This window comes from Coccinella septempunctata, chromosome 1 (assembly GCF_907165205.1).
Source record: "Coccinella septempunctata chromosome 1, icCocSept1.1, whole genome shotgun sequence".
Classification (NCBI taxonomy): Eukaryota; Metazoa; Arthropoda; class Insecta; order Coleoptera; family Coccinellidae; genus Coccinella; species Coccinella septempunctata.
Genome location: NC_058189.1, coordinates 59,845,142 through 59,859,992, shown reverse-complemented (window position 1 = coordinate 59,859,992; position 14,851 = coordinate 59,845,142). Strand labels below are relative to the sequence as shown.

Sequence of the window (14,851 nt, the reverse complement as noted above, 5' to 3'; positions counted from 1 at the left end):
CAAACGTAGGGAAGAACATTTTTTTCAAAAACATGCACAAAACACAATACTCAACCAAAACAGCATGCAAATGAATGGAGGGAAAAGCTTGTGTGCCCCACGACAGCGAATGCTCAGCTGATTTTGACAAATCGTTAGAGTTCCCTATATGCAAATGAAGTGGGTAACCTAAAAATTTGACAAGCTATAACTTCAACATTACTATGATGTTGTTGGACTTACACCCCGAGATGCAAAGCCTTATCCTTTGCCTATATGCCTATACGGGGTGTCCCACTAGTTGCGCAGCGGATGATATAAGCGTAACCGTCAAAGATGCAAAATTTTTTTATGCAAACTTTTATTACTCCATGAACCTAAAAGTATTTTCGAATATATCGGGTGTCCCACAAAAGAGAAATAAAGAGTGACTTTGATTCTTCAAATGAGACACACTATATTCAGTAGCGTTTTTCAATTCTCTGGAACTTGGCATTGCATTTAAAAAAATGAAGATAAATCCATTTGAATTTCGTCATGTTGATAGTCCTTTTTTGGACACTTCATATGCTGGAGATGCTTTATTATAGCTGGTTATGTTTCTTTGAAATCTTGTCTTTCAATCCATGTAAAGCTGTTATTGGTATGAGCAAGGGTTCGTGAATTATAATTAAATATCATAGCCTCTACAAGTATCATTTTTTGGCAAAATAACAAATATTTCGAAAACTGTTGAAGGAAAATACGTGAAGAGTATACAGGAGCATGCAGGAAGTTCCAGAGCATTGAAAACACTACTGAATATAGTGAGTTCCATTTGAAGAATCAAAGCCGCCCTTTATTTCTTATTTATGACACACCCGATATATTCGAAAATATTTTTAGGCACTAGTGGGACAGCCTGTATAAATTGGAGTTTAGTGGAAATAGCATTTTCCCTTTATTTCTATAAGATTTGACCTGAGAGTTTCTGGCAGTTATTCCTTTAGGAAAAACTCCGACTTAATGTATTCAATGCGTTTGATTTCTCCACGATTAAAGGATTTTGCTTGTGACGTTATTTGTGCACTAATTATGCTCGATAAAGCAACGCCTTTTCGCCCACAAAAACAAAATTGACACTCTGAAAAACTGTGGAAAATGTTACTTAAAATTAAGTTGAATTTTTTTATCATAAGTCCCTTTGTGCATGCCAATGCATTTGATCATTTCAATAAGATATCCTTGATGCAGTTTGAACGATATCTGCTATTGTTATATGAAAAAAAAGGGCCTTTCTTCAGAATTACCCATTTTACAAACCACTCTACATCGGATCCTGTATACTGACTTTGGTCTACTTAGAAATTTCAGTTTACAAAAGAACCTGCCAAGAGTACCAAGCATAAACACTGTTTGCCGATTGAGTGTTCGGAATGCATGAAAATGGACCTGAGAGCCATAGGACACATTTCATTCTTTAAAACTGTCATACGAGGATATATTGAAAAATTCTTAGCCTACTATAGAACCAAACAAAATTTCAATGTCAAAATATTTTATTACTCAACATATTCTCCTCTTAATTGGATACATTCATTACAGCGAACCTGCAACGTCTCTAGACCTTTTAAAAAAAGTTTCTTCTTGCTCTGCAAACCAGACATCCACAGCTTCAATATCCTCCTCGTTGAGGAAAGAGGTGATAGTCGGATGGAGCCAAATATGGTGAATAAGGAGGGTGTTTTAGTAATTCAAACCATAAATCACGAATTTTTTGCATGGTAACATAAGATTTGAGTGCAGGGGCGTTGTTCTGCAAAAACAAAACACCTTTGGATAGCTCTCCGCGTCTTTTCTCTTTGATTTTTTCCCGTAGAGTAGTCAGTAATGTCGAATAGTCATCTCCAGTTATTGTTCTACCCTTATCCAAAAAATCTATCATGATTACTCCATGGCAATCACAAAAAACTGAAGTAAGAACTTTTCCAGCAGATATTTGGACACGAAACTTCTTAGGTCTCGGAGAACCAGAGTGTCGCCATTCCATCGACTGTTGCTTTGTTTCTGGATCGTAGAAATGTACCCAAGTCTCATCAATAGTAACAATTCGGTTTATGAAGTCTACATCGTTTTCAAATCGAGCACAGATCGAACGCGATGCTTCTACCCTTAGATATACGCTTTTGTTCAACATTCAAACATTTTGGGATCCATTTTGCAGCAATTTTTCTCATGTCCAAATTGACCTGAACTATATGAACGCGTTCATATGAAATATTCAGTGCTTCAGATATCCGTTTTAGCCCAATTCGACGGTCTGATAAAATCATGTCATGAACTGCATCGATATTTTCGGGGACTGACACAGAAACTGGCCCTTCCCGATCGGTCATCATCTTCAATGGAAAATTTATCTCTTTTGAAGCTTGCAGTCCAATTTTTCACGGTCGCATACGAAGGACATTGATCACCAAGGGTATTAAGCATATCGTCGTAAGTCTGCTTACCTCTTAACCCTTTTAAATACAGGTACTTGATGAGGGCGCGATACTCCAATTTTTCGATTTTCACAATTTCCGTGGACATATTTCTTTTAATTTATTGCGTAACTCGTCGTCATCTCATCTTCAAATAAGATGCTTGGTTTCACATTACGTCATGGAAAACTACTTAAAAGTAATAAAGCACTCCTAACGTTATATTATTCCTTTGTTTTCAGCAGGTTGAATTTTGCCTCACCAGTGTGGAACCCAAATTATAAGTGCTACATAAAACGCATAGAAAGCGTGCAACACGGGTTTCTGAGATTCTGAGGTACCTGTCCTATAAAAATAATGTCAAGATATTGAATCATGATTACACAGAAGCTCAGAATACATTCAATGTGCTCAGCTTGGAGATCCGCAGGAAAATGAATGATATGTGTCTTCTTTATAAAATTTTAAATAACATTGTGTGAGTACTTTGTTGGACTGAGATGCCTGTTTGTATTCCTATGTTCAGTAAATAAAAATAAAAAAATAAACTCTGGTTTGCTTTTTGGACCTCAAACTTCAAATTGATAATGAATTATAGTTCGTTGCTATGGTAACGCAATATTTTTTATGCATGGAACTGGTCCAGGCTACCTAGATATCAATACATCCTCGTACATTAGTTTGTAGAGTTCGAGATATTTCAGTATTTTAGAGTTTTTATTGAAAGAAACAGAAATTTATTTTTACAAAAAAAAAAGTCATACAAATAGAAGTGAAATGCCACAGAATGGAAAAATTAGAAAGGACTAAATTTCATATTTCCCACCAATCTGGGTGCTCTTTCCATAAAAACGAAGATCAATTTAAAAGCATAATCAGTTCCTAAGGGTGTGATCCCATGCCCGACATGAAACCAGATATTTCAATCTCTTCTCATTTCTTTCCGAATCACCCCAAGAAATACCGGCCGATATCGGTTTACCCACCTGTGCGCTCTCAATTTGCTCCAATTAGAACCATAAGGAGCATGCGTCCGATAATTTTCAAACGTAGAAATTCGTTTTCCTCCCCATAGAGCACCTGAGTGCAGATTGATACCCCTCATCAACAACTTTCAATCAGTTCTTGAAGAGTGCAATTCATATATGAGATATTTCAATCCGAGGTAGATAGTTGTATTGAAGGCGAGCAAAATTTTCCGATGCAAGATCAGTCTTACGAGACCCTTCTGCAAATACCTGATGCAGACGGTGATTTGATAACTTTCGAGGAGCTGAGACCTGTGAAACACTCCAGTTTCGACCAGAGCTATGAGTCTTTCTATGATTCTTCTTGCTTGCAGTGAGTATCCGATTTTTCTTGTTTTTTAAATCGAAATTTCAAGACATCGCTGCATCATAAGTTTAAAAATGCCTTGGAGTTGGAGATATTCCCTGTCACTAGTCTTTTTCCCTCAGTTTTGAATAGTTTAGGATATATGATGTTCCTTATTATTATTCATTAACATAACATTATAAAGAGTTTAAGGTTGTAAGTTTGAGAGTTTCTTTTACCATTATAAAAAGTTACATTCTTACTTGATGACATTGGCTTCATTTGATCTAGACTTATCCTAATTTTCAAAATCAAATCAAATCAAATTTATTCTACAAATTATTACAAACAAATGGTAACAATAATAGTCATATAATAGAATAGAAAAAGGAAAAGAGTAACAAGAAATATCTAGCTAATTATGAATTTTCACTACCCGAAATCATCTAACATGAATTCCTCAAACGAGTAGTAAGATTTAGACGTCTAAAGAATCCTGAGACGTTTTTTGAAACCGTTCGTCCGTTTTATTTCTTCCGGAAGTTTATTATATAATTTTATTGCTAAATAATTAGTAGCTTTCTGAGTTCCCTTCAATGTGGAATATCAATATTTGTCAACAATGCCGAGAAAAACGATGTCTTAAACCTTGTTCAGACTGAGCTAGTAGTTTAATCAAGTAGCAAGTGATTTAGAGTCTGAACACAAGAGTTAAGTGTAGTAGGGCAATAGTGTTTTAAATACTAAATTACTCTCTACTCGACTAAACTGCTAGACTAGCATGAATAAGGCTTTAGAGACATGTGATTGGTAAATTAAACTCCACTCTCTGAAGCAATCAATGGAATTATTGGTAAGTTTATAAAAAAAAATAGTAACTTGGTTACTATTATAATATTATAATTATAAGGTGTTTTAAATTTCAAAATTAGATAAACTTTTGAAATTTAAAACACCTTATAATTTAGAATCAGGAGTAGTATATAAGATACCCTGTGCTAATTGTAACAAGTGTTACATTGGCCAAACAAAACAGTATTTACGCGATAGGATGAAACAACATAAATATGATAGTGAAAATATTGCAAATTTTAACAAAACTGCTTTAACTTTACATCAAATGACTATGGGCCATAAATTTAATTTTGAAGATGTAAAAATTCTTGATAGAGAAGAGGTTGGTTATAGACGTAATATAAGCGAGATGATACACATAAAAAGAAATTATACCGTCAATCATAGAGAAGATGTGCAACACCTAAGCACGATCTATAATAATATACTTAGAAAGTAATAAGTAATAAGTAATGGCTGGCCTCGTCAATAGTGTTAAGACCATTCCTGATCAATATTTTGTAACCTTATGTTGATGTCATTATCATAAATATAGAAACTGATAAAGTGATGGGATTGTATGTCTGCTCTCCAGGAGATTTTGATTTCTTTGTTAAATCCTAATGTTTTTTAAAAAGCGTACAATATTGTTCTCGTAACTAGGTAATTTATTTTCATGTTATGTCATATTGTGTATCTTATAGTATACTTTTTGTATTTATTTACAGCCTTCAAAAAGAAACGATTTGTTTCGAAACGTCGGCATTGTTACACAGTGAACAATAGATAATAAACAGTGTCCAACACTCCCAATATATTCTTTCTTTCCTAATAAAAAAAAATATTAGGGTGGAATTTTTTCCTTTTCAGCTCTAAAGTTTGAGTGAATCATCATAATTTATGAAGAATTTTGTATACTCAATGTATTTATATGAATTTTAAATATATTCATTTCGCTTTTTGAACCACCCGATGAATTAAGTTTCATATAAGAGCGATCCTCTCAGCTCGCATTTATTGAACAGATTATAAAGGTTGAATATTGAGGAATAAGATATAAGAAAATATCATTTCCGAAACTATGGAAGTTTGCGTGATAAAACTCCACACAAATTCAAACAAAGAGAGGATTGAGAAAAACTAATAGCCAGGAAATTCGTGAGTTTCAACGATATGAAAAAATCAAATTGTTGCAGGAATCCATGTTCTTCTGGCTTGTACAAAACAGACATAACAGATGCCAACCAACCCTTGGATGGTTCAGATCTGCATGAAGTAGATACGACTGTAAGCTGTGGAAGTAGAAAAAGGAAGGCTTCAATTAAGTGAGTTCTAAAAACCCGTTTTTCTCATAATTGAAATATACAGAATTAATCCAACCATGGTTTTCCGATATTGGTAGCTTTAAATCTCGAATATATCAAAATAACAGTTTTCCGACTCATGAAAGATTTTGGGGTTACTTTGAGTAACATAATAACCATATTTCGGGAAAAAACATTTGTTCTCGCAGGTTTATTAAAGTCAAGACCTTCCCTTTCATTTATCTGGATTATTTCTGGGTTATCTACGTAAGAATCTGTTCTGTATCGATTACTGAAAGCCTACAGGTGTCATTGAAAATCTGATTAGTTTGTCAGTTACTCAAATAGTGAGTTGCTACCCCATTTCGGATATATCATTTTGTTGTTTAGAAAAATATAGTAAATGAAGCCGACGTTTTCCAACAATCACTTTTTAATTGATCTGAAATATCCGCTTCCAAAGAGGCTGTAGGAGATAATTTTTCTAAATAAGTACCTACTGTTTCATGTACTGTTTCAAGTACTTTAATATTTAACAACCCCTGATCTTCATCCATTTACATTTTCAAGGTTTTTTTGAATTGTTATTAGTTTTCTGTCTCAACCTCAGCAATATAAGCAATAATAATGAAAAATCCCAAAGCAGTGTTAAATACAAATAATATTGTATAGGTATAACAAGCTAAATCAACATAATTGAACCATTGAACGAAAAACAAAACCCAGCATCCCGTTAAATCCGCCAATGGAGAAGTAAGGTGAAACAAGAGAATGTCAAACGATATTTTTCTCTGGAAAGACGACTTATTGGAAAACGTGGATTGAAAGTCGAGAAGTTCATTTCCCAAGTAGATGAAAAAAGATCAAAAAATTAGTCACAATAAAACTTTATATTTTCATCTCATAGCTACTTGATGTTTCCTCATTCGAAATCGCTAAAAACTGCTGAACTAGATAACTACTTGAAAGATTCAAATTACAAAGAAATACTACCTAGAATAATATTTTTACGAAATGGAAATATTGCATTAAAGTGAAAAAAAATTACAAGTATAAATAGTTGAGCGGTTGAGAGGTTTCTATCAAACAGATTCGTATAAATAATGGATCGACAACCCCTTAACATGAGGTAACGTATGCAATCCGAAGTCTTTTCATCCTGAAGAATAAGCACTATATATATTAATTGATGAAGCCAAACAAAATTAACTCAATCATGAAGCAAGTCATATAGGTTAGCTGAAATTGATGTGTGGAAATTAATTAATCAACATAACGTATTGTTTCAAAGAAACAGGTAATAAACGAAACTGTTGTTTCCGAATAACTGAACCTTTCAAACACTATGATTTGTATTGAATAAGTTTGACGTCAAACAACCCACAACAAAACAATACCCAATCATTCATATTCTTAATCAGGAAAATGTTTTCAATTTGTTTCTCTGAAGAATTTGCGGAGAAAGTTGGGGAATTTGTTCGAATTCTTTCAATAATTTTCCTTGTTTTATCCCTTGAGTCAGAACATGTACGGTTTCTGAATTAATTCCGGACAGGTGAAGAAAAAAAATTTCCCTACCTCTGTATATTAGAATATCTTCAAAAGACATTCGAAAGAACTTTAAATTTTGCTGGGTCTCCTCCCCAAAACTGCCATTATTCTGAATTTCAGACAAAACCACAGCGAAATTGAAAAACGCAGAAGAGACAAAATGAACACTTACATTACCGAGCTATCATCTATGATACCGATGTGCAGTTCGATATCTAGGAAAGTGGATAAGATCACTGTTCTCAGGATGGCTGTGGAATATCTCAAAACGATTCGTGGACCAGCTCATTCTTACACCGAAACGCATTATAAGCCGCCATACATTACGGACCAAGAACTCAAACATCTAATATTGCAGGTGAATGATCTTCAATGTCGATCTTACGAGGATATATTGAAAAATTCTTAGCCTACTATAGAACCAACAAAATTTCAATGTCAAAATATTTTATTGTTCAACATATTCTCCTCTTGAATGGATACATTTATTACAGGGAACCTGCAACGTCTCCAGACCTTTAAAAAAAAATGTTTCTTCTTACTCTGCAAACCAGACCTCCATAGCTTTTATTACCTCCTCGTTGGAAGAAAATTTACCACCATTTAAGCTGTTTTCAGTTGAGGAAAGAGATAATAGTCGTATGGAGCCAAATCTGGCGAATAAGGGGGGTGTTCTATTAATTCAAACCCTAAACCAAGAATTTTTTGCATAGCAACATGAAATTTGTGTGCAGGGGCGTTGTCCTGCAAAAACAAAACACCTTTGGATAGCTTTCCATGTCTTTTCTCTTTAATTTGTTCCCGTATTGTTTAGTGATGTCGTATAGTAATTTCCGGTTATTGTTCTAACCTTATCCAAAAAATCAATCATGATTAGGTACTCCATGGCAATCCCAAAAAACTGATGCAAGAACTTTTCCAGCAGATTTTTGGACACGAAACTTCTTAGGTCTTGGAGAACCAGAGTGTCGCCATTCCATCGATTGTTGCTTTGTTTCCGGATCGTAGAAATATCCCCAAGTCTCATCCATAGTAACAATTCGGTTTAAAGCTGCATTCACAATCAATTCGCGGGCCGAAGTGCACTTCGGCACGAAATTTACCATTCGCAATAATCTTGGAACCAAATACTCAAATGAATCAAAAATGTAACTGATCAAAACATAAGCATCAGCATCATCTATAGCCGGCACGAAATTCCTTGCCGAAGTGATAGTTTGCAACTTGCAAGAAATTTTGTCTTGAATTTCATTGTGAATGGTAACGGAGAACGCCATCTGCTAAGCTTCCGTGCCGAAGTGCACTTCGGCCCGTGAATTGATTGTGAATGTAGCTTTAGCAAAGAGTAACCAGTTACTCTTTGGCTTTAGTCTACATCGTTTGCAAATCGGGCATAGATCGAACGCGATGCTTCTACCCTTGCACGCTATTGGTCAACATTCAAACATTTGGGGATCCATTTTGAGCCATTTTTCTCATATCCAAATTGACGTGAACCATATGATGAATGCGTTCGTATGAAATATTCAGTGCTTCAGATATCCGTTTTAGCCTAATTCGACGGTCTGATAAAATCATGTCATGAACTGCATCGATATTTTCGGGAACTGACACAGAAACTGGCCTTCCCGATCAGTCATCATCTTGAATGGAAAATTTATGTCCAATTTTTCACGGTCGTATACGAAAGATCACCAAGGTTGTTAGGCATATCTTCGCAAATCTACTTACCTCTTAACCATTTTAAATACAGGTAGGTACTTGATGATGGCTCGATACTCCAATTTTTCGATTTTCACAACGTCGGTGAACATCTTCTTTCTTCTAATTTATTGCGTAACTCTGGCTTAATTTTTGGACCTCAAACTTCACACTGACACTTCTAAGGAGTTATTGTTCGTTGCTATGGTAACGCAATATTTTTTTATGCATGGAACTGGTCTAGGCTAACTAGATATCAATACATCCTCGTATGCTTGAAAATTAAATGTTGGAACATTATCTTCCTTAACTCGTGAATAAAGGGATATTCTCGATTTACCGCCCATCCTATGTAGCAAATTACCATTATCCCTCGGTCGATAAATGATTTTATTTCCCTCTTCAAATATGAATGAGTTTCAAAGTAGTTTTCTTTCAAACATACAGCATATATTATATTTATAAAGATATACCTATTTATTTTATATCAAGAAACAGTTTTTATAATTAACACCTACTAAATCTACTTATTACACGTTGGATAACTAAATTCGAAACAAAGGAGAAAATCCTCCTGATGGATAATGTCAGGGACAAACTTTTGCTTTTTGTTTATCTGTAATGGAGTTTTCTGTTTAATAGATTAAGATCTGATTCTTTACCGATGTTTTTCTAGGTAGCTGAAGGTTTCCTTTTTGTAGTTGGTTGTGACAGAGGAAAAATACTATATATCTCAGAATCTGTCTCCAAAGTTCTTCATTTCTCTCAGGTTAGTTAACTTTACTATTTTACACTTTCGTATATTGACTTGATTTTTCACTATTTTCCAGAATGATCTTCTCCGTCAGAGTTTATTCGATATTGTCCATCCAAAAGATGTTGCGAAGGTTAAAGAACAGCTCTCATCATCTGAGCATAACCCACGAGAAAAATTCATGGGGAGTAGAAGTATGTTTAAACCCTCAAGATGTTCGAACATTGTTTTGTTTTTCTTGTTTCAAGGCTATATTGGCGTTTGTCGGTATTTTACAATATAATTTTCTCCCTAGTTTCCAGATTGTGTCCTGGTGCACGAAGATCCTTTTTCTGCAGGATGAAACGAAACATATCTCAAATTCAAGATAAATTTAATATGGGCGGCGATGACAAAGAGGAAGATAATCAAATAACAGGTTAGAATCTTCTCTCTGTTATCATTTCTAGGAGAGTTGAATTGAAAATCATGTGAAGGACCAAAAAAATATGTCGCTTTGCAGATTACTTTTTACTCACATATTTCCACCAATATTTTCCATTTTGTATTTTGAGTAGGTATCTGAGGAAATTTTTTTTGTAGGAAGAAAGTATGCCGTGATACATTGTACCGGCTACCTGAAATCTTGGCATCCGTCAACAATTGGTATAGACGAACAGGATAATGACGTAGATGGAGACTCCTACAATGTCTCATGTTTGATTGCAGTAGGTCACATAATAAACAACATTGCTACCACGGCGACAGCCTCCCAACAAAGGATCAACACCAAACCCATCCAGTTCATCTCCAAGCATACCTTGGACGGCAAGTTCCATTTTGTCGATCAGAGGTGAGTTCGAGAAAAAATTTTATATGCACAAACTTTACCGAATCCCAAAAATTATAATCAAAACGTTGCAGAGTGACGCTCGTGCTTGGTTTCTTGCCTCAGGAACTTCTAGGATGTAGTATATACGAATACTTCCATCCCGAGGACATCCCTGTCTTGGCAGAGACCCATGAAACCGTACTTCAATCAACTGAGCGATTCTACACCAAACCGTACAGATTCAAAACGAAAGATGGGGGTTTTGTAGACATTCAAAGTGAATGGAGAGCTTTCAAGAATCCCTGGACCAAAGAGATCGAATATTTGATTTCTAAGAACAATCTTGTGTGAGTATAGGCATATATACATTGTCATTGGGAACAAATTCGTATCGTAAATCGAACACTTCTTCTCCATGAGTCTCGATTTCCAAACTAGGATTTACAAGAAGTTTCTCTTCCAGAATTGACTGGGAGAAAATCGAAATAAATGGACCAAGAACCCAACCAGTGGATGATTTGGATTTCATGAATGAAAGTGAGTGGATTTCTAGATCATGGAATATATTCAAGATATGGAGTTTATCCTCTGTTAACTAAATCTGATCTGTGTAATTCCATGATCATTGCAATACCTTTAAACAATACATAATTCTGACATCTTACACGAGTGCTTTCTGAATAAAAATTAATAACAAATTGAAAATAAGTAATATTCGAACATATATTGCTAATGAAGGGGTTCATTAGAAAAATATTGATCTTATCGCTATGGATTGAATAATGCCCTAGCAACAATCAATTGAAGCGATACCTTTCATGTCATTTCATAAATTAGATAATTCTCTGTAAAGTGTTATCATTCGAATCCTAATCGAAATGGAATAAAATTTTGTATACAACACGTGAGTCAAAAATGTTTATTCATTTAACTCACTTGTTGTATAAATAACTATTATTTTCCATCAAATGTCTTGATAAACTTCAGAAACATCACTTTTATCGTGTATGTTATTGACCGGAATAAAATCCGAAGGCAAGTAAAACCACTTCGAAAAATCCTGAAAAAGCTGGGTTCAGTTAAAAATTCGTCAAGACCTAATGGATGAAATTCTCAGATTTATTACTAGAAGAGTTGCTCTTTCAGAATATGTATCACATTTCTATCTACGGTTACTTCTATTGAGAGATGAACGACTCGAAAGCTGACCTTCGTGAAATGCTGAAAAAGATGGAATCAGTTAAAAATTCGTCAAGACCGAACAGTTGCGCCGAGATGGATGAAATTTTCAGATTTATTACTTAAAGAGTTGCTCTTTCAGAATATGTATAACAATTTTCAACTACGGTTACTTTTATTGATAGATAAACGACTCGAAAGCTGACCTTCGAAAAACCATGAAAAAGCTGAGTTCAGTTAAAAATACGTCAAGACCGAACGGTTGCGCCGAGATGGATGAAGTTCTCAGATTTATTACTAGAAGGCTCTTTCAGAATTTGTATCACGTTTCCAACTACGGTTACTTTAATTGATAGATAAACGACTCGAAAGCTGACCTTCGAAAAATCATGAAAAAGCTGAGTTCAGTTAAAAATTCGTCAATACCGAACGGTTGCGCCGAGATGGATGAAGTTCTCACATTTATTACTAGAAGAGTTGCTCTTTCAGAATATGTATCACATTTCCAACTACGGTTACTTTTATCGGGAGATAAACGACTCGAAAGCTGACCTTCGAAAAATCCTGAAAAGGGGTTCAGTTAAAAATTCAGTTAAAAATTCGTAAAGACCGAACGGTTGCGCCCGATGGATGAATTTTTCAGATTTATTATTTAAAGAGTTGCTCTTTAAGAATATGTATCTTAATTTCCAACTACGGTTACTTTTATTGATAGATAAACGACTCGAAAGCTGACCTTCGAAAAACCATGAAAAAGCTGAGTTCAGTTAAAAATTCGTCAAGACCGAACGGTTGCGCCGAGATGGATGAAGTTCTCAGATTTATTACTAGAAGAGTTGCTCTTTCAGAATTCTCAGCTTCCATATAGTAAAAACGCCTCTGCTATAATAAATTCTGGCACGAAAAATTAGGATCGCCATTTAAAAAAACTGAACTATCACTCGTTAATATTCAAGGAGAGAATATCTCAGCTTATTTTGCCATTTCATTACCCTTCAAACTCTACAAGGTGAGTCTTTGAGTCATACAAATATTTTAACAGTAGATTCTTGAGGTTAAAAGAAACACTTTTTTTCCTCTACCATTTTTTCCGAATCGGCTCGGTTTAAAAGAAACAGTTGAAATAGCTTGAAAAAGTATAATTTTTAGTTTTATCTCACAAATTATTTTATCGAATTTTTTTTTTTTTTATTTTTTTTTTAAATGAATACAGTTTTTCATTCATCTGATGAATCTTTTTCGAACACAAGATATCATCCACATCTTCCAGTTTTCTTATTATGACCATAACTAACAATAAAAATTCCAAAAATTCAAAAAACCCAACCCCTGAATCTAAATTGGACACAATCTAATGAATATTTGATCGTTTTGAAAATAAAAGTATTCTTCATATTTTCTCGTATAATGCTCCGTTTTCGAGTAATTTGATGTTCAAAAATGAAAAAAGTATTTTAATTTGAGAAATTGGATATTTTGGCTGAATACAACTGTGTTTAAAAGATCCACAGATGTGTAGTGTCACATAATTGACTATTTATTCTTAAGGTAATTTTGTTTTACTAGGGTTGGCACAGGTCATTACAAAAACTTAAAATGGCTCTATCTTTTTATCAGGGCCGAATCGGAAGAAATGGTAAAGGAAAACAGTGTTTCTTTCGACCTCAAGAATCTACTGTGAAAATATTTGTACGAGTCAAAGACTCATTCTGTATATTTCCTAATGATATCTGCTGGTCAATATTGAGGCACTTAAAACGATCGTATTTTTCCCAGGGAACCAGCTCCCACAAGCAGAAAATACCGATGAGGGAATAATCAAGTTGATGGAGGACGTGACAAAAAAACCACCGAATATCAAACAGCAATCCGATGGAAATGATGAAGCTGCCATGGCCATAATTATGAGTTTACTAGAGGTGGATGCTGGTTTAGGAGGACCTGTCGATTTCTCTGGACTTCCTTGGCCGTTACCTTAAAAAGAATTATAATATATATGGAAATAACTGGGAAATATAAATATGTTGAAACAAAACCAAGGGTATTGATTTTATTTGGCTTGTGTACTTCTCTCAACGTTCGTTTCTTGAAATTTATCAACAAATTCGCAAATAATGGCGTACTAGGAATAAGCCTATCCTATCTATCTGAAGAGAAAGAGAACTGTAGAGTCACAAAGTTTAATAACAAATTATTTCAACTACTCGAACGGAATAAAGGAAGATCAAATGATACAATTTGTTTCCTTCTTCCCTGTTTTTTCCTTAGAATATGTTCTGAGATTTTTTTCAATAGTAGGTAAAAAATTAATTTCTGTCACATAGCCATCTACGGTAAAACTTCAGAACTGTCGGTGTTCCAGAAAGCATCGAGGAAAACCTTCAGTTTTTCATTCCTAGACCAGATGGCGTAACTGTTCTTCACCCTTATGAGATCGATAGGGAACCACACCCTCAATTAAATTTATTCTTCTAGGGACATAATATTTCCTCGTATAATATACAGTGCTTTCAGCCAACGTTCATTTTCATTTAGAAAATCTGATTGGTGGTTTGGTTTAGCGTTTAGCAGTCTTTCTTTGCGAAACCACGATATACCATAAACACTCGATATATAAAAACCACATTAGTCTGATTTTTCTTTGTATTCTAAATTTTATCAAACTACAACATTTAAGAAAAATTGGCTTGTAGATTATACTACAGAAAGTGTGTATATTATATTTCGTAATTTTCGTACCTACTTCTTTCAAAACTGAAACACCAAAAAATAGAACTCAATAAGAGTTAAGATATAGATATTTTTTCCAAAGTGAAAAGATTGTGATTTTTTGTAGAAAGATTGCTCAGATCTTGCATGCCTTGGGATGACAATTTTTGATCTCCTATATCACTCTGAACTCAAACTTCAGTAAATCATCCCCTACGAAATCGAAATAAATGTAATGGGAGAATTTGGAGCGAAT

At 34.4% G+C, this 14,851-nt stretch overlaps 1 protein-coding gene across 1 annotated transcript; it reads left to right on the top strand.

The window, feature by feature from the left end:
* The first annotated feature begins 2,872 nt into the window (after window positions 1-2,872).
* On the top strand, window positions 2,873-13,917 carry LOC123307460 (protein cycle). Its single transcript, XM_044889790.1, has 11 exons — window positions 2,873-2,916; window positions 3,570-3,779; window positions 5,783-5,911; window positions 7,562-7,799; window positions 9,819-9,911; window positions 9,973-10,090; window positions 10,192-10,314; window positions 10,479-10,728; window positions 10,800-11,054; window positions 11,171-11,244; window positions 13,663-13,917. Exons 1-11 carry the CDS (start codon window positions 2,873-2,875, stop codon window positions 13,863-13,865), a joined length of 1,737 nt encoding a protein of 578 aa, XP_044745725.1. The 3' UTR covers window positions 13,866-13,917.
* Window positions 13,918-14,851: the final 934 nt, after the last annotated feature.

Excerpts from the sequence above, each read along its gene's own strand:
- LOC123307460 (XM_044889790.1), top strand. The coding sequence starts at position 2,873 with ATGAATGATATGTGTCTTCTTTATAAAATTTTAAATAACATTGT. Across the intron at positions 5,912-7,561 it reads AAAAGGAAGGCTTCAATTAA|ACAAAACCACAGCGAAATTG; the intron begins GTGAGTTCTAAA and ends TCTGAATTTCAG. Across the intron at positions 10,729-10,799 it reads TTCCATTTTGTCGATCAGAG|AGTGACGCTCGTGCTTGGTT; the intron begins GTGAGTTCGAGA and ends AAAACGTTGCAG.